Raw genomic sequence first — 25426 nt, 5'->3', positions numbered from 1 at the left:
AAGCTTAGGCGTGTGGACTTGTTCAGTGGTTCCTGAATATTAGAAATTAACTTAACATAAGGAATTTCCTGCCTTGATTTCTCTTTGGGATACTGGAGTCTTGGTCTGGGAGCACATCAAAAGGCTGCCTGCCCAGCCCCCAAGGTGGGCTGAGGTATTGTCTGTTTGCTGGAGAGTAAGTTAAGAATCTTACTTGTTAAACTTCCTGGGTGTTAAAATGCAATCTTATCTTTAAGGTGGAATCCTTCTTGCCTTTTACTATGTTGTTTACAGCTGGGTCTGCATGCTAAATTAGTTGCCCAGTTTTCAAATCACTTCATCAGATCTGAAGGAGGAAAGACAGCACATAGGTCTGGGCCTTTTAGCATGCTAAAGTGAATCTTACACATGATTACAAATGGTTAGCATAATAAAAAGATGTGCTACTCTTCTTTATCTGGGGAATATTAACTGATCTCACTGAAGAATGACTCTAGAGCTTAATGTTTAACACAGAGTTTTGGTAGGGGGGTTCCTTGCATGTAGTTACATTGCTCTGACCGTAAATATCCTGCCTTGCTTTATCCAGAGGCCCTCACCCTATTCTGTCTAAGCCCATGGTTCCCGTCTCAATACTATATTGACTCATTCAGTTCAAAAGTCATCATGAACAATGAGCAAAACATTTTGTTGGAAGACACATGATTATAATGATGGATTATGAATATGTGGAAGTGGCCCAAACATCTATTGTCAGATGAATGGCTAAGCAAAATGTGATATATACACAAAATGGAATATTACTCAGTCTTAAAAAGGAAAGAAATTCTGACACATACCAAAATATGAATGAACCTAGAAGACTTAATGCTAAGTGAAATAAGCCAGTCAGGAAATGACAAATACTGTATGGGTTCACTCATCTGAAGTACCTAGCACAGTCAAAATCATAAAGACAAAGTTAGGACAGTGGTTGCCAAGGGTAGGGAAAGAAATAGTGGGGAATTTAACTGATACAGCTTTAGTTTCACAAGATGAAAAGAGGTCTGAAGATGGATGTCTGTGCTGGCTGCACAACGATATGAATTATACTTAATGCCACTGAACTGTACACTTAAACATAGTTAAGATGGTATATTTTACAAGTACTTTACCACAATAAAGAAAAATTGAAGGAAAAAAAGATTGATTATGGCTGTTGTCTTAAGGTGCGTACAGCCTCCATGAAAGGCTAAACAGGTGGGTGGGAATAGCGTCCTGGGGATGCAGGCCAAGGACAGGTCAATACTGAGACTGCAGCAATACTGTTAGGAAGGAAAATAGATATGAGCCTGGTGGAAAGAGAAAAAGGCCAGAAAGTCCATTAAAAAAGACCCCAAATTAATCAATTAAAGCTCCAAAAACCTAGAGCAACTTGGCCTGGAATGTTTGAACATTTCCCAGATAAAGGAAGGTCCCTCAGCACAGCCTATGTCTTTATTGTGTTAATCATGCAGGCCCAGCTTACTTTCTTTACCTTTACCTATATGCTGTTTTTTCTCCTTCCCGCCTTAATTAAGTAGTTTGCAACCTAGGCAACTAATTTGGCATGCAGGCCCAGCTGTAAACAACATAGTGAAAGGCAGGAAGGATTCCATCCTAAAGTTGTATTTTAATACCCAGGAAGTTAAAAATGTAAAATTCTTAACTTACTCTTGAGCAAACAGACAATAGCTCAGCCCACTTTGGAGGCTGGGCAGGCAGCCTGTTTGATCTGCTCTGTGTTAAGTTAATTCTAAGTATTCAAAGACCACTTAACAAGTCTGCACCCCTAGCCCTTAATCACATTCCTAAAGAATCCTAAAAAGAGGGAACCCCCGGCTTTCGGGAGCTCCTCTCTCTGAGGTCACCCACACTTTCTAAGTGGGTAACCTTTTAATCTTAAACTTTCTCTCTCTAAACCTTTCAGGTACCTCTCCTTGCTGAGGCTGCCTGCTGCATTTCTTCTCTAAGTTACTTTAAATAAAACTTTTACTCTGCTTCACTACTGTGTCTCTGCCCTTCAATTCTTTGTCGCGGCAGGGACAAGGACGGAGGAAAATACACAACGCTCCCCCAACAATACATAAGTCATCACGTAATTCCCTCAAATGCTTAAGATCCGCTGAGCAGAAGCCTCCCCTTCCTGCTTGAGAACCAGAAGGCACAGGAGAAACCGGGCCCGTCGCGCCCGGAGCTGTCTGGCTCCGCTCCCAGGTCGGCCTGAGCCCGTCGGACGCACCTCCAGGGGCGCAGGGGGCGCTCTGGCCAGCCTCTCCTCCCGCCGCCTCGGTGACCCTTTCGCCTCCGCCGCCGCGCGCGGCTGTACAGACTCTTGCGGGTCCGTGAGGAGCATGGCTACGGCCTTGGGCGGCGAGAAGGAGAAGGAGCGCCCCGGGGGCGGCTCGGGAGCGGCGGGCGGTAACAGCACGCGAGAGCGGCTGCTGTCTGCGCTGGAAGATCTGGAGGTCTTGTCGAGGTAATGCCGTCGCCAGAGGGCCAGGCTGGGACTGGGCTGCGAGGACTCCCTCCAGCCCGGCCGGGCCTGCGTTGGCGCGGGTTCCCGGGGCTCGGCGGGGAGGCCGTGCCCGAGTGTCGTGGGCCTGCCGCCCGCAGTCCGCCCGGACGGCATCTTGTCCCCTTAGAGGACACTAATAGTGACAGTGACCCCGGAAGCCCCAGACGGTCAGACCCTGGCGGACCTTAGAGGTCCGCGGTGTGACTTCCTGCATCCACAGGCGTTTAAGGAACTTGTCCTGGGTTACTTGCGCCGAGGGACGGTAGTTTCGGGGGGACTGCATGCCGACGTGGAGGGGCCCTGTGTCAAGGGGAAGAGACCCGCGTAAACAGTGGGGCGGAACCTGTTTTTATCAGAGGCGTGTGCTGCGTGCTGCTGGAGCATTAGGACTAGGCGCCTCTCCCGGTTGCAGTAGGGGGAAAGCTTCTTGGAGAAAAAGGACTGCATGGGAAAAATGAGTTCACCGGAGTCACTAGGCGGCAGGTAGCTGGAACCGCCTGTGCAGAGGCCAGGAAACATGAACACGACCTACTACTTGTTGGAATTGCAAGCTTGGGTTAGTTGGAGTGCAGGGTGTGTCGCAAAGGAAGGAGTGAATTTGTATGTCATTCTTCTTATCCTGTCATCTTTTATGGTAACCTGTCAGGTTGAAGCTTCCTTAAGTCCCTCACATTCACTTGAATGTTAAAATTGTTTTGGTTCACCCTTCTGAAATGTTACTTATCTTTGATCTCTTCTTCCCATCACCACTGTCATAACTCTTGTGCAGCCTCCTACCAGTTTTACTTGCCGTAATGCTTCTGTACTTTCTTTGACATTGCCGAAGAACAGAGCTATCTTTTTAAAAGGCATTTTGTCTCACTTTTCTGCTTTAAACTATTTGGTAGGTTCTCTTTGCCCAATGAGATAAAATCCATACTCCCTAGCTTAGTGTGTGATAAGGCCATTCTCTATCTCCTCTTCATCCATCCTGTTACCCTCATTTACTGCCACACTCCTCCGCCTTCCATACCCTTCTCTCTAGCCTGGGTGCATGTTCTCCATTCTTCTTCATCTTCAGTGCCATTCTCGCTCCACCTCCAACCTGATGGATCATTCATTCATCCTTAAGAATCCAACTCACATGTCACCTTTTCTGTGGCCAACATTCTCTGACAGCTTTAGGATAAATCGTATATATTGTACTACCTGATTTATACTTACAGCCTTTTATCATTGCTGTGAGTTTAATTCTTGCCATAGCAAGCACTACTTATAAGATTACTAGGTCAGCACAATATTAAATGGTGTAATAAAGCCTAAAATAACACAAACACCAGAAGTTAAATACTTATGTGTTTAATCCACTATTTAGACTGTGTTAGAGTCAAATACTGCCTGACAACAGATAGGACACGTGAAATTTTCGGCCAGACAGCAGTCATTACAGTGAGCAAGAAACTCACCAAAGGCAGCTGTCTAAATGGGTTGTTCTATGTAAATATTTACACAGATTAATGCAAGTGCCGTCTCCTTCTTTGTTAGTTTTGTAGTTATGGAGAACTTGTTAGTGTCCTCTAGTTAAGCCTATCAAATGAATACTAATGAATGATTTTTTAGTAAAAAGACCCTAGCAAGACAGAGTTTGTGGTATGAAGTTTGCAGTTAAATTGTATTTAGTATTAGGGCAGATTCTTGATGAATTATTTTGACTTTTCCCTGGTTCTTTACATTTGTCCTTTGCAAATTTCTCTCGAATCTTCCTTAGCATTCAACAACTCTCTTTATTTACAATCATAATTCATTGGCATTTCTGTAATGGATATGAATTTATATAACTGGAGTGACAAGTAAAACTTGCATAAATGGTTCTGTTAACGGGTACAACTGAGTCTCCATGAGCATTCACTGCAGCAAGAGCTAAAGTCCACAGTTACGGCGGACTGTGGGGCAGTGGCTGTGAATACTCAGCACGCTGTGGGTACCGTGAATCCAGCAAGACAGGCTGAGATCAGTTAAGAAAGGCTCTATTGTATTTATTTTGCTAAGGTTTTTTTTTTTTCTTTTTTAGAGAACTTATAGAAATGTTGGCAATTTCAAGAAACCAAAAGTTGTTACAGACTGAGGAGGAAAACCAGGTAAGTGGTTTCTTTTTGAATTAAAAAGAAAAACCTTCATCATTTCTGAAATTTTCCTATTTATATTTATTTTGTAAGAGAACAGGAACATTTTATTCTATCAAATTATTAATTGCAACTTGTAAATTGATTTTTTTTGCATCGTTTAAATAAGAATGTGCTTGGGAAGAAATAGTTGACTAGTGGTTTAGCAGTATTTTATTATTTTCTCGTATAGTTTCAGGGTACACATTTATTGATTTTTGTCTTTTGACTTAACCAACGAAGGTTTGTTAATGGATATTAAAACAGTATTTGGGATCAAAAAAGTTAATGCTGTCATTAAGTAGCTCTTATTGTAGGCTTGGTTCCCCTAATGCAGCTTGAGAATGAAGACATAAAAGAGCATGTAAGAGTTAATAGAGGTTATTTTGTGGGTCTTGAGTTTACAAGTAGTTTTTATTAATACCTTTCTATATTTAGTAATTTTTCACAATGAACAGATTGTTTTTCTTTTTAAAGAGGGTGAGGGTTAACTTTATGTATGTTTTTAACCACTATTTTTAAAAGTTTATTGTAAGAGAAAACAGGAAGACTATCCTTTTTAAAGATGCGAACAGAAGAGGAAACAGCCCCTAGTAGATCTCTCTTCCTTAACTTCTGCCCCATGTTATCTTAGTTTTATCTTATGATGTGTTTTGAGGGCAGAGAAATTTGATGTACTGTCAATAGTGAAGTGTCAGAAAACTTGTTTTCTTCAAGGATTAATCCCCTCATGAGGAGAGTGGGAATCAGGTAAGGCTACAAGTTTTAAAAAGCTGCTAATTTTAGGGGTATTAGGGTTGTTTTTTGCTTGTTGATTCTGTTTTTAGAAAAAGAGCCTACAGAGAAATGTGTTAATAGAAGAATCCCAGTCTCAGATACTTTATTAATAATTCCCTGTGGGATTAAATAGAAATTTATTATAAAATGAGCACAAAATCAAATGAGCAAGTTTTAACCTCACTTCCTAGGCACTATTTACTATGAGCCAGGCACACAGATTATTCAGTAGGTCATAACTAAGACCTGCATAATCAACACTAATGTTTCTTACACTTTTCAGGGACTACCAATTCTGTCCTTAAAAATAACAGTACCTAATCACCTAAGGTTGTTGTGATGATTGATGATAATGTATGCTAAGTATGCATAGGAAGAGCTCAATAAAGGCTAGTTATCATCATTATCCCACTGCAGAATTAAACCTTCGACTTACTACTGTGAATTCCTATATAACTTTCATTGAAACTGTTAAATTTTAGTGGGATGTGCCATTTGAAAATTTTCTAGCCATCATTTTATTTGAATATTCATATATTCATATAATGTAGACTTTTAGTTAGAAAGGATCTTAATGGTCTTCAGTTGAATCTCCTGTGAGATTGAACTCCAGGGGTGGATAAGTGAGCTATAGGTTAATGGGTGAACAACTGAACCAGTGTCTTCTGACATTAGTTGAATAGTTTTTCTCTTTTCAGTAATAAAGTCTAAAAAATAATCTTAACTATTCTCTGGAAGTATACAAAATAGGTCAAACTGTAAACTTCTTGAAAGTTGTCATGGAACTAACAAGTACTACCACTTTGGTTATTAACTTTTTAAATGTAGCTTTTTTAGAAATGAAAGCCTAGCTTTCCTCTCTTGTGACTTGAGTAGAATGAGAATTACAGGTCTATTAAATAAAATACACTTTTGTTTTTTTTACAGAAATGCTTTCTATTATAATAAATACTCGTTCTAGTAAAATACTCTTAATGCTTTCTATGCTATGCTCTTTGACCCTTATAGTTTTTGCTCTATCTGTATACCTTTTGAAATTCCCCCCTTTTTAAACCATCTTCATCCTAAGCTACTGTACATGAAATCACAGATTTAATGTGAGTTATATTTTTTCTTGAGCATATTAGCACTGATGTATAACTAAAAGTTTTTAGGTACCATAGAAATACTTATCATAAAAGATAATATTTCTTTATCAGTTCAATTCTGAAGTAGGCAAAATGAGGCATTCACTATACTTGTATTTTGTCAGGTTTCCTTACATTATATTTTATTTTACTCATTTATTTGCTATAATAGTTGATTATATACAGTTTGTGACTTTTAAAAAAATTGTGCATTTTGTCATAGTCTCTTTGCTCTTATTTAGTGCTTTGAGATTTTTTGTTCAGTTTAACTGAGATGTAATTGATATATAAATACTGTATCATTTTTAAGTGTGCAATCCATGATTTGAGATACATCTATATATATAGATACAGATATAGGTAGAGTGAAATGATTATTACAATAAGTTTAGTTAATATCCATCACCTCACATGGTTACATTTTTTTTCTTGTGATAAGAACTTTGAAGAAAATAGGGAAAGTGACACCTTTTCATGTACCTATTGGTGATTTGTATGTCTTTCAAAATTTTTTTTATTTAGTTTCTTTGCATAGTTTTAAGAATGTTTTGAAGTTGCTACAATTTAATTTCTTAGCAACTTTCAAATACACAGTATAGTATTAACTGCAGCCACCATACTCTGCATTAGATCCCCAGAACTAATTTATCTTATAACTGGAAGTTTGTACCTATTGACCACCTTAATTCTTCTTCCTGCCCTGCCTCTGACAATGACCAGTTTGATCTCTTTTTCTGTGAGTTTGGCTTTTTTGGATTTCACATGTGCATGAGATAATATAGTATTTGTCTTTATGTCTGACTTACTTCACTTAGTATGATGCTCATAAGGTCTATCCATGTCACAAAAGGCAGGATCTCCTCCCTTTTATGGCTGAAAAATATTCCATTATCTTTACACATTTTCTTTATCCATTCATCCATCAATGGACATTTAGGTTGATTCTATGTCTTGTATTGTAAATATTGCAGTTGTAAAGATGCCTGAATATGTGGGTGTAGGTCCCTTGTTGAGTGATACTGTTTTTCTCAGATAAATACACAGAAGTAGAATTTTTGGATCATATGGTAGTTCTGTTTTTATTTTTAGGTAACTTCTGTACTGTGCTCCACAGTGGTTGTACAAATTTACATTCCTGTCGACACTGTACAAGGATTCCCTTTTCTCCGTATCCTCGCTTTTCTCCATTTCCACATTTCTTGTGTTGTTGACATTAGTCCCTTTGATTTGCAGTAATATCCAATTGCAGTTTTGCTTTGTATTCCTCTGATGATGAGTGATGTTCACTGTTCTTTCATGTGCCTTTGGCCATTTGTTTATCTTTGGAAAAAATTTTTTAATTGTATTGTTTTGTAAAAGTTTTGAAATTCAATAAATGATCTCAAATACCAAATTGGGCGAAACCTCCATTACATTATATATATATATTTTTTTAGATAATTATTTTTTATTGAAAGGTAGTATTACATTAGTTTCAGGTGTACAACACAGTGATTGAACATTTATATACATGATAATTCTAGGTACCAGCTATCACCATACCAAGTTGTCACAATGTTTTAACTGTATTCCTTATGCTATACATTACATCCTGGTTACTTATTTATTTTACAATTGGAAGTGTGTACTTTATTTTATTTATTTCTTTTTTTTTAATTTTAATTTTAATTTTAATTTTAATTTGTTTGTTTGTTTATTTATTTATTTATTTATTTATTTATTTATTTATTTATTTATTTTGTGAGGGCATCTCTCCTATTTTTTTTGATGAAATGGTTGTTAACAACAATAAAATTCTATATAGGGCACTCAATGCTCAATGTATAATCATTAATCCACCCCAAGCCTAATTTTCATCAGTCTCCAATCTTCTGAAGCATAACGAACAAGTTCTTACATAGAGAACAAATTCTTACATAGTGAATAAGTTACATGGTGAATAGTACAAGGGCAGTCATCACAGAAACTTTCGGTTTTGATCATGCATTATGAACTATAAACAGTCAGTTCAAATATGAATATTCGTTTGATTTTTATACTTGATTTATATGTGGATACCACATTTCTCTCTTTATTATTATTATTTTTAATAAAATGCTGAAGTGGTAGGTAGATGCAAGATAAAGGTAGAAAACACAGTTTAGTGTTGTAAGAGAGCAAATGTAGATGATCAGGTGTGTGCCTATAGACTATGTGTTAATCCAAGCTAGACAAGGGCAATAAAACATCCACGGATGCAGAAGATTTCTCTCAGAACGGGGTGGGGGGAGGTTCTAAGCCTCACCTCTGTTGATCCCCAATTCCTCACCTGATGGCCCCCTGTGACTGTGCCTGTCTTAGGTTGTTCCTCCCTTGAGGAATCTTACCTGTCTCTGGCTAACTAGTCATCTTCCGGGGCCATACAGGGAAATGTAAAGTTGGTAAGTGAGAGAGAAGCCTTATTGTTTGAAAAGGTTAGTTTTTTACTTCTTTGCATTTTTTTTTTTTTTTGAGAGGGCATCTCTCATATTTATTGATCAAATGGTTGTTAACAACAATAAAATTCAGTATAGGGGGGTCAACGCTCAATGTACAATCATTAATCCATCTCAAGCCTAATTCTCGTCAGTCTCCAATCTTCTGAAGCATAACAAACAAGTTCTTACATGGTGGACGAATTCTTACAGAGTGAATAAATTCTTACATGGTGAACAGTACAAGGGCATTCATTACAGAAACTTTCGGTTTTGATCATGCATTATGACCTATAAACAATCAGGTCAAATATGAATATTCGTTTGATTTTTGTACTTGATTTATATGTTGATCCCACATTTCTCCTATTATTGTTATTATTTTTATTTTTAATAAAATGCTGAAGTGGTAGGTAGATGCAAGATAAAGGTAGAAAACATAGTTTAGTGCTGTAAGAGGGCAAATGTAGATGATCAGATGATCAGGTGTGTGCCTGTGGACCAAGTATTAATCCAGGCTAGACAAGGGCAGCAAGACATCCACGGATGCAGAAGATTTCTCTCAAAGCAGGGGGGGTGAGGTTCTGAGCCTCACCTCTGTTGATCCCCAAATTCTCACCTGATGGCCCCCCTGCAACTGTGCCTGTCTTAGGTTGTTCCTCCCTTGAGGAATCTTACCCGTCTCTGGCTAACCAGTCATCTTCTGGGGCCATACAGGGAAATATAAAGTTGGTAAGTGAGAGAGAAGCCATATTGTTTGAAAAGGTTAGCTTTTTACTTCTTTGCATTTTTATACCCTGTGGCTTTTATGCCCAGCATTTGTCTCGAGGTATCTTTACCACTTGGAAGAATTGTGATACACGGTAAATTCGATATGAGGCATGAATTCTATTTATGGGTTGTAATTAGGAAGGAAGAAGAAAAGCTATAGAAGTAGCAGGCAGAAGAAAACATGGGAGGATTGATTATTTCTTTGACATATCTTCTTGTATAGTAACTTCAGCATGTATAGGTATTAAACTACTAATTAAATTGCACACACACATTAACATAATAGGAATACAGTTACATAACCAAAGCATACTTATAATTACCAGCCATCTCCAGTGAAACCAAGAAAACCAGTTAGGCACCTGAGGCATTTGTGAAAACTTATCTGTAATATGGTGTATATTGTCCAACTGAACTTGAATAGTCTGAGAGAAATCAGACAAATTAAAACAACCCATTCCTGTGGACTGTTCACATCCCATATGTTTTTTTAACAGTAAATAGTCTATAGTTGTAAGAGTTTGGAGTGCTACAACTTGCACTTCTCCTAATTCTTGGTTGAGTTCCAGCAGTATAGATCCAGTCAAATTTGTTGTTTTACTGTATGCACAGGCCAGCTTAGATATCTCCTTCTTCACTCCCATGGCAAGTCCAGGAACTGGTGGGGTGAGTGCATCTATACCTGTAGCAGCACGTGGATTTTTGTTGGGGTTTTTTGATGATCATCTTCTGGCATGAGTCTTCCAGAGACTGCTGATGTTGGAAGTTCTTTTTCATATCGTATGTTAGTTTATTTTCGGGGTAGCCAAATTAGGCTTTGATCCTCTGTATGAGCACAAACAAACCCTTTGCCTACACTTTTATATGCCCTTTATACCATTGTGTAGAACTCATTGGAGGTCACCACACAGGAACTGTTTTTTTTTTTTTGTTTGTTATCATTAATCTACACTTACATGATGAATATTATGTTTACTAGGCTCTCCCCTACACCAGGTCCCCCCTTTTAAACCCCTTTACAGTCACTGTCCATCAGCATAGCAAAGTGTTGTAGAGTCACTACTTGTCTTCTCTGTGTTGTACAGCTGTACAGCCCTCCCCTTTCTCCCACCCCCATGCATGCTAATCTTAATACCCCCTTCTTCTTCCGCCCCCTTATCCCTCCCTACCCACCCATCCTCCCCAGTCCCTTTCCCTTTGGTACCTGTTAGTCCATTCTTGAGTTCTGTGATTCTGCTGCTGTTTTGTTCCTTCAGTTTTTCCTTTGTTTTTATACTCCACAGATGAGTGAAATCATTTGGTATTTCTCTTTCTCCACTTGGCTTATTTTGCTGAGCTTAATACCCTCCAGCTCCATCCATGTTGCTGCAAATGGTAGGATTTGCCCTTTTCTTATGGCTGAGTAGTATTCCATTGTGTATATGTACCACATCTTTATCCATTCATCTGTCGATGGACATTTAGGTTGCTTCCAATTCTTGGCTATTGTAAATAGTGCTGCGATAAACATAGGGGTGCATCTGTCTTTCTCAAACTTGATTGCTGCATTCTTAGGGTAAATTCCTAGGAGTGGAATTCCTGGGTCAAATGGTAAGTCTGTTTTGAGCATTTTGTTGAACCTCCATACTGCTTTCCACAATGGTTGGACTCATTTACATTCCCACCAGCAGTGTAGGAGGGTTTCCCTTTCTCCACAGCCTCGCCAACATTTGTTGTTGTTTGTCTTTTGGATGGCAGCCATCCTTACTGGTGTGAGGTGATACCTCATTGTAGTTTTAATTTGCATTTCTCTGATAATTAGCAATGTGGAGCATCTTTTCATGTGTCTGTTGGCCATCTGTATTTCTTTTTTAGAGAACTGTCTGTTCAGTTCCTCTGCCCATTTTTTAATTGGGTTATTTGTTTTTTGTTTGTTGAGGTGTGTGAGCTCTTTATATATTTTGGACGTCAAGCCTTTATCAGATCTGTCATTTTCAAATATATTCTCCGATACTGTATTGTTCTATTGATGGTGTCTTTTGCTGTACAGAAGCTTCTCTGCTTAATATAGTCCCACTTGTTCATTTTTGCTGTTGTTTTCCTTGCCTGGGGAGATATGTTCAAGAAGAGGTCACTCATGTTTATGTCTAAGAGGTTTTTACCTATGTTTTTATCCAAGAGTTTAATGGTTTCATGACTTACATTCTGGTCTTTGATCCATTTTGAGTTTACTTTTGTATATGGGGTTAGGCAATGGTCCAGTTTCATTCTCGTACATGTAGCTGTCCAGTTTTGCCAGCATCATCTGTTAAAGAGACTGTCATTTCGCCATTGTATGTCCATGGCTCTTTTATCAAATATTAATTGACCATATATGTCTGGGTTAATTTAATGTCTGGATTCTCTAGTCTGTTCCATTGGTCTGTGGCTCTGTTCTTGTGCCTGTACCAAATTGTCTTGATTAGTATGGCTTTATAGTAGAGCTTGAAGTCTGGGAGTGAGATCCCCCCCTATTTTATTCTTCTTTCTCAGTATTGCTTTGGCTATTCGGGGTCTTTGGTGTTTCCATATGAATTTTTGAATTCTTTGTTCCAGTTCATTGAAGAATGTTTCTGGTAGTTTCATAGGGATTGCATCAAATCTGTATATTGCTTTGAGCAGGATGGCCATTTTGACAATACTAATTCTTCTTAGCCATGAGCATGGGATGAGTTTCCATTTGTTAGTGTCCCCTTTAATTTCTCTTAAGAGTGACTTGTAGTTTTCAGAGTATAAGTCTTTCACTTCTTTGGTTAGGTTTATTCCTAGGTATTTTATTTTTTTTGAGGCAATGGTGAATGGAATTGTTTTCCTGATTTCTCTTTCTGTTGGTTCATTGTTAGTGTATAGGAAAGCCACAGATTTCTGTGTGTTGATTTTGTATCCTGCAACTTTGCTGTATTCCGATATCAGTTCTAGTAGTTTTGGGGTGGAGTCTTTAGCGTTTTTTATGTGTAGTATCATGTCATCTGCAAATAGTGACAGTTTAACTTCTTTACCAATCTGGATTCCTTGTATTTCTTTCTTTTGTCTGATTGCTGTGGCTAGGACCTCCAGTACTATGTTAAATAACAGTGGGGAGAGTGGATATCCCTGTCTAGTTCCCGATCTCAGAGGAAAAGCTTTCAGCTTCTCGCTGTTCAATATAATGTTGGCTGTGGGTTTATCATAGAGGGCCTTTATTATGTTGAGGTACTTGCCCTCTATTCCCATTTTGCTGAGAGTTTTTATCATGAATGGATGTTGAATTTTGTCAAATGCTTTTTCAGCATCTATGGAGATGATTATGTGATTTTTGTCTTTCTTTTTGTTGATGTGGTGGATGATGTTGATGGACTTTCGAATGTTGTACCATCCCTGCATCCCTGGGATGAATCCCACTTGGTCATGGTGTACGATCCTTTTGATGTATTTTTGAATTCGGTTTGCTAATATTTTGTTGAGTATTTTTGCATCTACGTTCATCAGGGATATTGGTCTGTAGTTTTCTTTTTTGGTGGGGTATTTGCCTAGTTTTGATAGTAGGGTGATGTTAGCTTCATAGAATGAGTTTGGGAGTATCCCCTCCTCTTCTATTTTTTGGAAAACTTTAAGGAGAGTGGGTATTATGTCTTCCCTGTATGTCTGATAAAATTCTGAGGTGAATCCATCTGGCCCAGGGGTTTTGTTCTTTGGTAGTTTTTTTTATTACCGCTTCAATTTCATTGCTGGTAATTGGTCTGTTTAGATTTTCTGTTTCTTTCTGGGTCAGTCTTTGAAGGTTGTACTTTTCTAGGAAGTTGTCCATTTCTCCTAGGTTTTCAAGCTTGTTAGCATATAGGTTTTCATAGTACTCACTAATAATTCTTTGTATTTCTGTGGGGTCCGTTGTGATTTTTCCTTTCTCGTTTCTGATACTGTTGATTTGTGTTGACTCTCTTTTCCTCTTAATAAGGCTGGCTAGAGGCTTATCTATTTTGTTTATTTTCTCGAAGAACCAGCTCTTGCTTTCATTGATTTTTGCTATTGTTTTATTCTTCTCAATTTTATTTATTTCTTCTCTGATCTTTATTATGTCCCTCTTTCTGCTGACCTTACGCCTCATTTGTTCTTCTTTTTCCAATTTCGATAATTCTGACATTAGACCATTTATTTGGGGTTGTTCTTCCTTTTTAAAATATGCCTGGATTGCTATATACTTTCCTCTTAAGACTGCTTTTGCTTTGTCCCACAGTAGTTGGGGCTTAATGTTGTTGTCATTTTGTTTCCATATATGTCATTTGTTTCCATATATTGCTGGATCTCCATTTTGATTTGGTCATTGATCCATTGATTATTTAGGAGCGTGTTGTTAAGCCTCCATGTGTTTGTGAGCCTTTTTGCTTCCTTTGTACAGTTTATTTCTAGTTTTATGCCTTTGTGGTCTGAAAAGTTGGTTGGTAGGATTTCAGTATTTTGGAATTTACTGAGGCTCTTTTTGTGGCCTAGTATGTGGTCTATTCTGGAGAATGTTCCATATGCACTTGAGAAGAATGTGTATCCTGTTGCTTTTGGATGTAGAGTTCTGTAGATGTCTATTAGGTCCATCTGTTCTAGTGCGTTGTTCAGTGCCTCTGTGTCCTTACTTATTTTCTGCCCAGTGGAACTATCCTTTGGGATGAGTGGTGTGTTGAAGTCTCCTAAAATGAATGCCTTGCACTCTATTTCCCTCTTTAGTTCTGTTAGTATTTGTTTCACATATGCTGGTGCTCCTATGTTGGGTGTACATATATATAGAATGGTTATATCCTCTTGTCGGACTGAGCCCTTTATCATTATGTAGTGTCCTTCTTTATCTCTTGTTACTTTCTTTGTTTTGAAGTCTATTTTTTCTGAAATTAGTACTGCAACCCCTGCTTTCTTCTCACTGTTGTTTGCCTGAAGTATGTTTTTCCATCGCTTGAGTTTTACTCTGTGCATGTCTTTGGGTTTGAGGTGAGTTTCTTGTAAGCAGAATATAGATGGGTCTTGCTTTTTTATCCATTCTTTTACTCTGTGTCTTTTCATTGGTGCATTAAGTCCATTTACATTTAGGGTGACTATTGAGAGATATGTACTTATTGCCATTGCAGGCTTTAGATTCATGTTACCAAAGGTTCAAGGTTAGCTTCTTTAGTATCTTACTGCCTAACTTAGCTCACTTATTGAGCTGTTATATGCACTGTCTGGAGATTCTTTTCTTCTCTCCCTTCTTATTCCTCCTCCTCCATTCTTCATATGTTGGGTGTTTTGTTCTGTGCTCTTTCTAGGAGTGCTCCCATCTAGAGCAGTCCCTGTAAGATGCCCTGTAGAGGTGGTTTGTGGGAAGCAAATTCCCTCAGCTTTTGCCTGTCTGCGAATTGTTTAATCCCGCCATCATATTTAAATGATAGTCGTGCTGGATATAGTATCCTTGGTTCAAGGCCCTTCTGTTTCATTGCATTAAATATATCATGCTATTCTCTTCTGGCCTGTAGGGTTTCTGTTGAGAAGTCTGATGTTAGCCTGATGGGTTTTCCTTTATAGGTGACCTTTTTCTCTCTAGCTGCCTTTAAAACTCTTTCCTTGTCCTTGGTCCTTGCCATTTTAATTATTATGTGTCTTGGTGTTGTCCTCCTTGGATCCTTTCCGTTGGGGGTTCTGTGTATTTCCGTGGTCTGTTCGATTATTTACTCCCTCAGTTGGGGAAGTTTTCAGTAATTATTTCTTCAAAGAGACTTTCTATCCCTTTTCCTCTCTCTTCTTCTTCTGGTACCCCTATAATACAGATATTATTCCTTTTGCATTGGTCACATAATTCTCTTAGTATTGTTTCGTTCCTGGAGATCCTTTTATCTCACTCTATGTCAGCTTCTATATGTTCCTGTTCTCTGGTTTCTATTCCTTCAATGGCCTCTTGCATCTTACCATTCTGCTTATAAATCCTTCCAGGGGTTGTTTCACTTCTGTGATCTCCTTCCTGACATCTGTGATCTCCCTCCGGACTTCATCCCATTGCTCTTGGATTTTTCTCTGCATCTCATCCCATTGCTCTTGCATTTTTCTCTGCATCTCTCAGCATGTTCATGATTTTTATTTTGAATTCTTTTTCAGGAGGACTGGTTAGGTCTGTCTCCTTCTCAGGTGTTGTCTCTGTGATCTTTGTCTGCCTGTAGTTTTGCCTTTTCATGGTGAAATAGTTTGTAGAGCTTGTACGAGTGAGCTGGAAGGGCTTTCCTTCTTGTTGGTTTGTGGCCTTCCTGTCCTGGGAGAAGAGCGACCTCTAGTGGCTTGTGCTTGGTAGCTGTGCGCAGACATGGCTTCTGCTTCCTGCCTGGTTGCTATGGAGTTTATCTCTGCTGTTGCTGTGGGTGTGGCCTGGCTGGGGCTGCTCCTCCAAAATGGTGGAGCCCCATTGGAGGGGGAGTGGCCAGGAGGCTATTTTTCTCGGTAAGGGGCCTCTGTGCTCCCTGTTGCCCAGGGGGTTAGAGTTTCCAGAGATCCCCAGATTCCCTCCTTCTGGGCTACATGTCCTGTCCCGCCCCTTTAAGACTTCCAAAAAGCACTCTCCAAACGAAAACAAGAACTGCAACAAGAAAAAAAAAAATTAAATAATTTTTTAAAAAAATGAAAAATGCGCGTTTTTCTTTGTCCTCAGGCGCGCCGCTCTCAGGCACCCACTCACCGGTCTTGCTGCCCTGTTTCCGTAGTATTGGGGTCCCTGTCCCTTTAAAGCTTCCTAAAAGCACTCGCCAAAAAAAAAAAAAAAAGAGAAAGCCGCTCCCGTTTCTTTGTTCTCTGGCGTCAGTCTCAGGCACCCGCTCACTGATCCTGCCACCCTGTTTCCCTAGTATCCAGGACCCCATGCATGCACTGTGTCTGCGCTCTCGTCCTGAATCCTGGGGCTGGGTTTTCAGCAGTCCTGGGCTCCCTAACCCTCCTTGCTGACTCCTCTCCACCCACCGGGAGCCGGGGGGAGGGGCGCTCGGGTCCCGTCTGGCCGGGACTTGTATCTTACCCCCTTCCTGAGGTACTGGGTTCTTGCAGGTGTGGATGTGGTCTTGATGTTGTCCTGTGTCCTCTGTCTCTATTTTAGGAAAAGTTGTCTTTGTTATATTTTTATAGATAATGTGGTTTTTGGAGGAGATTTCTGCTGCTCTACTCACGCCGCCATCTTTTCCCCACCCTTACATTATATTTTTAAGGATAAACTTCAAATTTTTATCTTCCTAGGGAATATAATAAATCTGCTTATTTTGGCTATTGCTAGTTCTGAAAGGCTTGTTTTGTATAAAAGCTTAGCATATATTTAGAAAAAGTAGAATATCTTTATATTAATATGTTTCCAAATAATCATAGGTAAGGTAATTTTATTCTTAACGGTGATTAGAAATAATAGCTTGAAGGTGTTAAAAATTTAAAGCCTAGCTAATTCACATTTGGATTTTTTTTTCATTGGAATGTAGCTTTTCAGTATTCTCCTATCTGCTTTAATCAACCATTATCTGACAGGTCCTGGAGATGTTAATTCACAGAGATGGGGAATTTCAAGAGTTAATGAAATTGGCACTTAATCAGGGAAAAATCCATCATGAAATGCAAGTTTTAGAAAAAGAAGTAGAGAAGAGAGACAGTGATATTCAACAACTACAAAAACAACTAAAGGAAGCAGAACAAATACTGGTAAGTTGACAGAGGCTGATTCTTAAAGTTAAAAAGGATATTGCCTTATCTATTTCTGAAACGTAAATCTATTATCAGTATTTTGAATTGGCAGGAAACTTGTCTTTCCAAGTCTGAAAGTGACAATTTGTCAGTTTGATTAAATGAGAGGTCATTGCCATTCCTTTTTTTACTTCCTGTTTTCAGGTAGTCTGCACTACTTTTAAACCATATTTTCATTATTTAAAGATTTCACAGGATTAAATTAATAGAAATGGTAAGTTTTATTTTTAACCTGTACTGGTAAAAGTTTCCAGTTATTAGTAGTCTAAACCTTCAGCTTTTAAAATATTTTGAAATCAGTAAAATATGTACCAATTTTATAAATTGGTTAAAATTTACATTAGTTTATTTAGTCTTTCATTCTAAACTAGCTGGGATTTGGATATATGTCAAGGACTCATGTTTTCCTTTCTTGTTTTTGGCTGCTGTTTAAAAGATGCAATTTACTTGCTATTATTTGCCCAGTTATTTCATTAAATACTAACTAATATAATTTTATGTGGTAGTATTGCAGACAGCTGACTTTGATTCTCATATGGACCAGACATTGCTGGCATCCTTATCCCTGATGAATCTCTTCAAAATGTGTCAAAATGGGCTCTCATACATAGAAACCTGTGTGGTTGAGGGTAAATTAACCAGTCCTGCTGAAGAAGCAACCTTGAGTGAATACTTTTTCAGAAATATAGTATAAAATCTGTTTTCCATTAGGAACATAGTATTTGCTTATTTAAAGGTACAGAAAGTACAGTAAAGTAGAAAGAAGAAAAAATACGGACCGCTATTTCCACTGTTCAAAGACTGTCACTATTCACAGTTTTGTGCATTTCCTTTGTGCTTTTATACAAAACAAGCCTTTCAGAACTAGCAATAGCCAAAATAAGCAGATTTATTAAATTGCCTGGGAAGATAAAAATTTAAAGTCTATCCTTAAAAATATAATGTAAGGGTGGGGAGAAGATGGCGGCGTGAGTAGAGCAGCAGAAATCTCCTCCAAAAACCACATTATCTATAAAAATATAACAAAGACAACTTTTCCTAAAATAGAGACCAGAGGACACAGGACAACATCGAGACCACATCCACACCTGCAGATGTATTAATTTTTTATTTTGTAATAGCGCATTTTTCCTTTAATTATATCCTCTTTATTTTTCCAAATTCCTGTTGTAAATAGTGTTTTGATGAATATCCTTGCAAAACAGCTTTTTTTTCTTCTGTATTTTGGAATATATTCTTTAGATGAGATTTCCAAAAAAGTCTTTATTGAGTTAAAGAAAGTGAACACAAGGACCATAAAAAGATTGAGTTTTCTGGTTTAGGTAAATAGCAGCTAACATTTATTGAGCACTTGTGCACCAGGTACTGTGTTTGTACTTAACATGTTTTGTCTCAATCTTAACAGTTATAAGAGGTTGATAGCAGTATTCTATTTTATAGGTGAAAAACCAAGATTTTAATTGAATAACTGCATTGCTTACGGAGGGTAAAAAGTAGAGATGGAACTTAAACCTGGATCTTTCTGACTGTAATCACTGTGTTATATTTGAGAATGCATGTACTGGATTAACTTCATTTTACCCTTTAGTATACTTTTGTGAGGGTGGGGGTTAGTGAGAGTTTTTCCTTAAGCATGGAGGTAATGGTAATGTATAAGTGAATAAAGACTATCAATCTAAGAAGGTATCTTGTAAACTAAAAAAAAATTTGATATTTTATTCTTGAATTAGGTACCAGAATAGGATGCTTTGGGGGTGGTATGTAGTCTGGATCTCTTCTGCATGTTTGTGATAGACGTTAGGAAGCAATCCAACTTATACTTTAACAACAAATTTGTAAATGGATACTGACTCATGAATGTATAATATTTTCTCATTAACTAACTGATGCAAATGATACTACTCACATGGAGTTTCAGAACATTACAAATAATTTCTGGGGATTTCCAAATTTTGTGTATCGTGCCTATGGGATAAATTATTTTGTGAAGCCAAAAACTGTACTTGATGTAGCTAAGAATAAACCATACTTCTTTTTTTTAATGTTGTTTAAATTAGGCAACAGCTGTTTACCAAGCAAAAGAAAAACTCAAATCAATAGAAAAAGCAAGAAAAGGTTAGTACTGTGAACACTGAACAACATCCTAAAAATCCAAATTTTGGTATCAAGACACTGATGAGAGTATTTTTGGTAATCACACTGCTGTTGAAAAGGTTCCAATAAATTTTCATTGTAAAGTGTCTACCGTGTTCTAGCACTGTGCTAGGTATTGTTAGAGAGGTATCTCATCTCTTTTCAGGTTATAAGAAGCAATATAAAGCAAGTTATGGCTGTGTACTCCAATGTGCAGTACAGATGGTGGGTTTATAAAATTGTTGGGAGAAGGGAAGACAACCATGGGCTGGAAGCAAGTGGGATTTCAGTTGGATCTTGCAAAATAGGACAGAATGAGAGGGAACATCTATTGGACAACTGGAGTGGGACTAGAACATGAAGTCAGAAATAGACATAGACGTGGCTTTGGGATGTGTGCACGTTTAGTAGTGCAGAAGCCTGGCACGACTTTTTTCTGGCCCTGTTTCTCTCTCTAAAAGGCTTTCATTTTTGATCTTACAGTTTGCATACTAAAATCAGATTAAAATGAAAGCTTTGGCTACTTGTTTTTCAGTTATTTGTAGATACAATTTACATTTAGTAATCTTAGTTGTCTGACTTTCCTCTTTTCCTGTTTCACATAGCTATTGTTAATGTTGGGTGTGTGTTTCTTCCAGATTTTTTTTGATCTGTAATCCATACATAACAAGAACAATAGCAAATACATACATGTACATATATTCTGAAACAAAACCAGGTCATGCTATATATGTATTTATCAGTTTTCTTTTTTCCACCTAATGAATATATTGTGGACTCTTTCTATGTACATCTATTTATACAGCCTTAGGGGGACATTAAGCAAACAATTGAGTGGTATAGTGTGAAGTGCTGCCCTGATTTAATAGCTTGCATGTCATTGGGAGAAGAAACACTTTTCTCTACTTTATTTGTGTTTACTGTTGCTTTCAGAACAATAAGAGTATTTAATGATAGTTAATAATTGACATTATTGAGTGTAATCATGCTAGTGTCCCAAATTTGATACTTGAATTTTGTTGGCTGATTTTTCTCAGTATCTTGCCCTTTAGTTTGGAAATACATAATTTTAAGTTTTACCATACATAATAGGCATTATTAGGGAAGGGAGGTAACTCAGATTATCCTGTTTTCAGATAATTTAAAATTAGGTGTGATGTACAACTGTGATGTATGTTTACTAGACTAAAATGTTACACTGTCCTCTTGACTCAGGTGCTATCTCCTCTGAAGAAATAATTAAGTATGCGCATAGGATTAGTGCAAGTAATGCTGTGTGTGCCCCACTGACCTGGGTTCCAGGTAAAAATACTTCTCTTTTTATTAGATACATGTGGTTTTGAAAAATGTTAGGTGACTATACAAAGAAACAAGAAAGAAAGATTTAAATACAGAATATCCTTAAAAACAACTGCTACGTATTTTCATGTCTTTAATGTCTTATAAGTAATAATATAGGGCCATGGGTTTTATCATTTTGGTTTTCTACAAAACTATTGCCACTAGGGACTGTGTTTCTTTCCTTTTTAAAAAGTAATAACTAACTTTAGTACAGGGTAATATGTGATGATTCTAAAGCTATAGATTTATATGCCTGTAAAACCCAGGCTTTCCGGAAGTCAGTTTCTTAGAGCCATTAGGATTTCCACAAGAGTTCCAGCCTGGCAAACAGGCCATCCCAGCTCTGAGGTGATGAAGCTGAAGCGCTGAGCACCCAGCAGCAGAACACAGGCCTCTGCAAAGAGCTGGAGTGATTACCAACAGCAAAAAGTAACTAGCTGTAGCCTATGTTGGCAGTAGGGAAAACATTCGTAAGCACAGACCTAAGATAGAGCAGCAGTATTTTGGGAGGAGTGGGAGATAGTTACTCAAGTTCAGTAACTCCTGATGGTGGCATTTTACCATACTAAAAACACTTAGGGTAACTGCAGTTGTGGCAGGAAGTAATCGAGTTTATGAGAAATACTACCAAAAGGTTAGTCCAAATCTAGCCACGCTTTGATCAATCCAAAACTGAACAGTATGATTTCCTGATTGGAAATGAATAGTATTGGCCTTATATTCCACTGAAGTTCTAGGAATTTGTCTTTAAAGAGTTTGGTTAGAAAAAGGTTGTAATTCAGACAACCCTGCCAGTAAGCACTCCAGTCCTTTCTGTCTTATAAAAAAAAGTGTCATGATCTGTTTTCCCTCGAAGTATATACCATTGTGATTTTCTTACTAGAAAATGCAGGTAAATCAATTTTTATTTTTTTTAGGGGACCCACGGAGACCATACCCAACTGATTTAGAGATGAGAAGTGGATTATTGGGTCAGATGAACAATCCTTCCACTAATGGTGTGAATGGTCATTTACCAGGGGATGCACTTGCAGCAGGCAGATTGCCAGGTAACATTAATCAGAATGCTTTTAAACAGACCAAGGGTTTTCAGGCATCATGACGGAATATCTGGCTGTTGAACAAGTTTGAGGCTCCATACCCAACTCATTTTAACAGCTAGGTTCTCTGTCAGTTTATTGTGCTCTCTGCTGAGTTAAAAGATGTTCTAGATGGAGGTTATGAAATTAGAATAAAGTGACTCTTTCTCTCCGTTTGTTAATATGCCATTTTCCTCAGGCAGTTAGGCCTCCCCTCTTTTGTTACTAAGCTTAAAGCTTTTTTAAAATTGTGAAACATACTGTATAAGCAGAATAAGAGATGCAAATATTTGATTAAAGAATACAAAGTGAACACACTCCTGAAGAACCCAGATTAACAAAATTACTAACAAATCTTTTTATATACATTTTAATAACTAAATGAACTAATGTTTTTGTAAGACTCCCTTTCATTCTGAGCTTCAGCCTTAAATTTTGCCTATAGGTTTGTGCTATTCTGTATTATAGTCTATAATTTATATTATGTTCTCCATTGTTACCTTCTGGGGTAAGTTGTTTTGATTTGGTAGAACACTTAAAAGTAAAAAGCCATAAGAAAAGGAAAAATATTACCCTTTTTTGAGTGATTATTTTATCTTTTTCATTTTTCCTGTATTTATATATTGTTAAAAACATGCTATAGATAATGCTTTTTTAAATGTTTCATTATAAGGATGTACTGTTATTAAAAATGCTACTTGTAAGCATAAGCATTATTTTTGTTAACCACCTAAAGTACAAACTGGGAACTCAACTATACATTAGTTTCCCTGGATATCATTTTTCCCATTGTGATTGTATCTTATCTTATGTCAGTCCAGTCAGGAGAGAGAAACCACACCAGCAATATGAATCAGGAAAATATAAAGAATTATCAACTATAGTAACAAGATATTAATGACTAAAGGATTAAGATAACTATTTTTTATAAAACAGTAATAACAGATATGGGGAGCAGCTAGGGCCAAGGAAGGCCAACCAAGATGACTCCTCCCCAGCCCAAGCCTGAAGGTCAGACATGGTACCCGGGCTGGAGAAGGTATAGCTGTGGCCCCTACAGAGGAGGCATTCACAGGTCAGAGCTGGCAAACAGGAAATCATCTCTTAGGGTTCTGGGGAGACATGCTCAGAAGCCTACCTTTGGGATAACAGTGAAACTTACTGGGAAGCCACCCTCTGGGGTGCCACTGAAACTTGTTGGGTTTGAACACCACTTGATGGTCTGCACACCAACCAGGCATCACAGAGCAGGAAGGAAAACATCGGATGCAGGAAGAGATGCCTGTTCTTGTAGAGTCCCTCAAGTACCCCCTACTAACAAAGTCTAACACTGTGGCTGCTGACAAAGCAGAAATATTTTCGGGTTCAGGGGGAAGAAGAGTGGATCTGAAGCTGAAGAGGCAGTTGAAACTTAATACTTAGTATATTACATGTTATTAGCTGTTTATAATATATATAGAGAGAATATGTAGTAGACGTAACACATGGGCATATAATATATGTAGATACAGGAAGTATTTGATTTGTAATTGTGAATGTCTTATAAAAGAAAAATTAGGTCAACTGACAATGAATAGTTACAGATAAGTCTGATATTTTAAAAACAAAACACAGGTTCTAGTTACTAAAACATGCTTTTCCTTGATAAATTTGGCTAACTACATATTTTGATTTCTAGCCTTAAAACAATATTTACTTCAGATTATTTGCTTGAAGGGAAAAGTACTTAAGAAGGAGATAATTACTAGTAGAAGTGTTCTTACATTTGCTTCTTTCTTTTCCCCAGATGTTCTTGCTCCGCAGTATCCATGGCAGTCAAATGATATGTCAGTGAATATGTTACCACCAAATCATAGTAACGACTTTTTGTTGGAACCTCCAGGGCATAACAAAGAAAATGAAGATGACGTAGAGGTCATGTCCACAGACTCCTCGAGCAGTAGTAGCGATTCTGATTAAAAAATACCATAAAAGACAAAAAGCATACAGAATTGCATGCTGTAGAATTCTGTGTCTTAAACAATAGCAAACTTGTAAAAGTAACCAGGTAATAATGGCTATAGTGGAATTGTGCAGCCCGTTAAAATCACAGTGGACTTTCTTTTTAAAACCAAAAATTGTGGTTTCAGTTCTAAGCCACTAGTTAAATTTTTAGGGAATAATCCAAAACTTACTGTTGGAAAAGAAAGATGAATCAGTTCATTACCATCTAACCCTGTTCTGGTTGTGTTGGGCTTGTACATAGTAGTTCTGGAAATAAGATTTGAGGGAAATGACCCATGTATGTGTCACTAATAGGCCCCTTGGGATTATTTAGAAGAGTATTAAAGGCAGTGGATCACTGAATGTGCAACATATCTCAACAAGAACTAAAGTAAAGGCTATTAGTTGCTGTCACAGGGTCAGAAGAATTCTCAATGTGTACTATTTGTAATTATTGTAATTTTTGTAAATGAACTCACTTTTGTTTGTACTCTGCTTTTTCTCTAATAAACCTTCAGTGTAGGTAGGAAATTATTTCTGTAAATCTAGTTGCATCTTACACATAAATAGAGTTCTTCAGTGTGAATGAACATGGTGTAATGTATACATCTGGACTGGTAATCATAACTGGTAGGTTTCTCAGAGGTCCATATTGCCATTCTTAGAAGAAAAAAATTAAGTAGCTTTTGAATAATTGAAAACACTTGTAATATGTCTGATCTTAAGAGTAACAAATTGTATGAAAGGTTTGAGAATGGAAAACTCTCTTGCCTTCACTTCCCATCTTCTGCAGTTCCCAGAAGGAATCACTTTAAACCACTTTTCACTTCCCCAAATCTTGTTCACCAACCCAGGAGCTCTTGGAACTTCATCCTTTTGGGTTTTTATGGAGGCTTCATTACATAGCACCATTGAGTAAATCATTGGCCATTTAGTGATTCAACCTTCAGCTCCTCCTCCCTCCCAGAAGTTCGAATGGGACGGAAAATTCCAACCCTCTAATCAAAAGATCGGCTCCTTTAGCAACCAGTCCCCATTAGGTGCTTTTCTAAAAGTCACTCACTCATTAACATAACAGTAACATCTCCATTCTCAACACTTAGGGAGTTCTAAGAGTTTTAAGAGCTGTGAGCCTGGAACTGTGAACAAAGACCAAATATATATATATGTATTTCTTATAAATCACAGTATGTAGGGGCATGACTGGCACACAACTCAGCCAATAACATCACCCAAGAGCCTGTATAAACCTAGTAATTCATGAATGTTTATTGTAACGAGATAGTTGCTTTTTTATTTTAGATTCAGTTTGGTATATAAGTTTGCATATTAAGTCCCTTGTTTAATCAATATATATAATACACTTAATACCATTATACTGAATTCA

The 25426-nt window shown here is 37.7% G+C and overlaps 1 protein-coding gene across 1 annotated transcript; it reads left to right on the top strand.

The window, feature by feature from the left end:
- Window positions 1-2200: 2200 nt before the first annotated feature.
- On the top strand, window positions 2201-24573 carry MED4 (mediator complex subunit 4). The gene is made up of 7 exons (XM_036996570.2): window positions 2201-2476; window positions 4566-4632; window positions 17291-17461; window positions 19561-19618; window positions 20852-20938; window positions 21895-22026; window positions 23843-24573. Exons 1-7 carry the CDS (start codon window positions 2352-2354, stop codon window positions 24013-24015), a joined length of 813 nt encoding a protein of 270 aa, XP_036852465.1. The 5' UTR covers window positions 2201-2351; the 3' UTR covers window positions 24016-24573.
- Window positions 24574-25426: the final 853 nt, after the last annotated feature.

This window comes from Manis javanica, chromosome 9 (assembly GCF_040802235.1).
Source record: "Manis javanica isolate MJ-LG chromosome 9, MJ_LKY, whole genome shotgun sequence".
Lineage (NCBI taxonomy): Eukaryota > Metazoa > Chordata > Mammalia > Pholidota > Manidae > Manis > Manis javanica.
The sequence above is the reverse complement of the archived record's forward strand: the minus strand, read 5'-3'. Positions and strand labels throughout refer to the sequence as shown.

What these genes read in the sequence shown, in the direction of transcription:
- MED4 (XM_036996570.2), top strand. Translation starts at nt 2,352, where the DNA reads ATGGCTACGGCCTTGGGCGGCGAGAAGGAGAAGGAGCGCCCCGGGGGC. An exon ending in AGGAAGCAGAACAAATACTG is followed by an intron (nt 17,462 to 19,560) that starts GTAAGTTGACAG and finishes TGTTTAAATTAG; the next exon opens with GCAACAGCTGTTTACCAAGC. An exon ending in AATAGAAAAAGCAAGAAAAG is followed by an intron (nt 19,619 to 20,851) that starts GTTAGTACTGTG and finishes CTCTTGACTCAG; the next exon opens with GTGCTATCTCCTCTGAAGAA.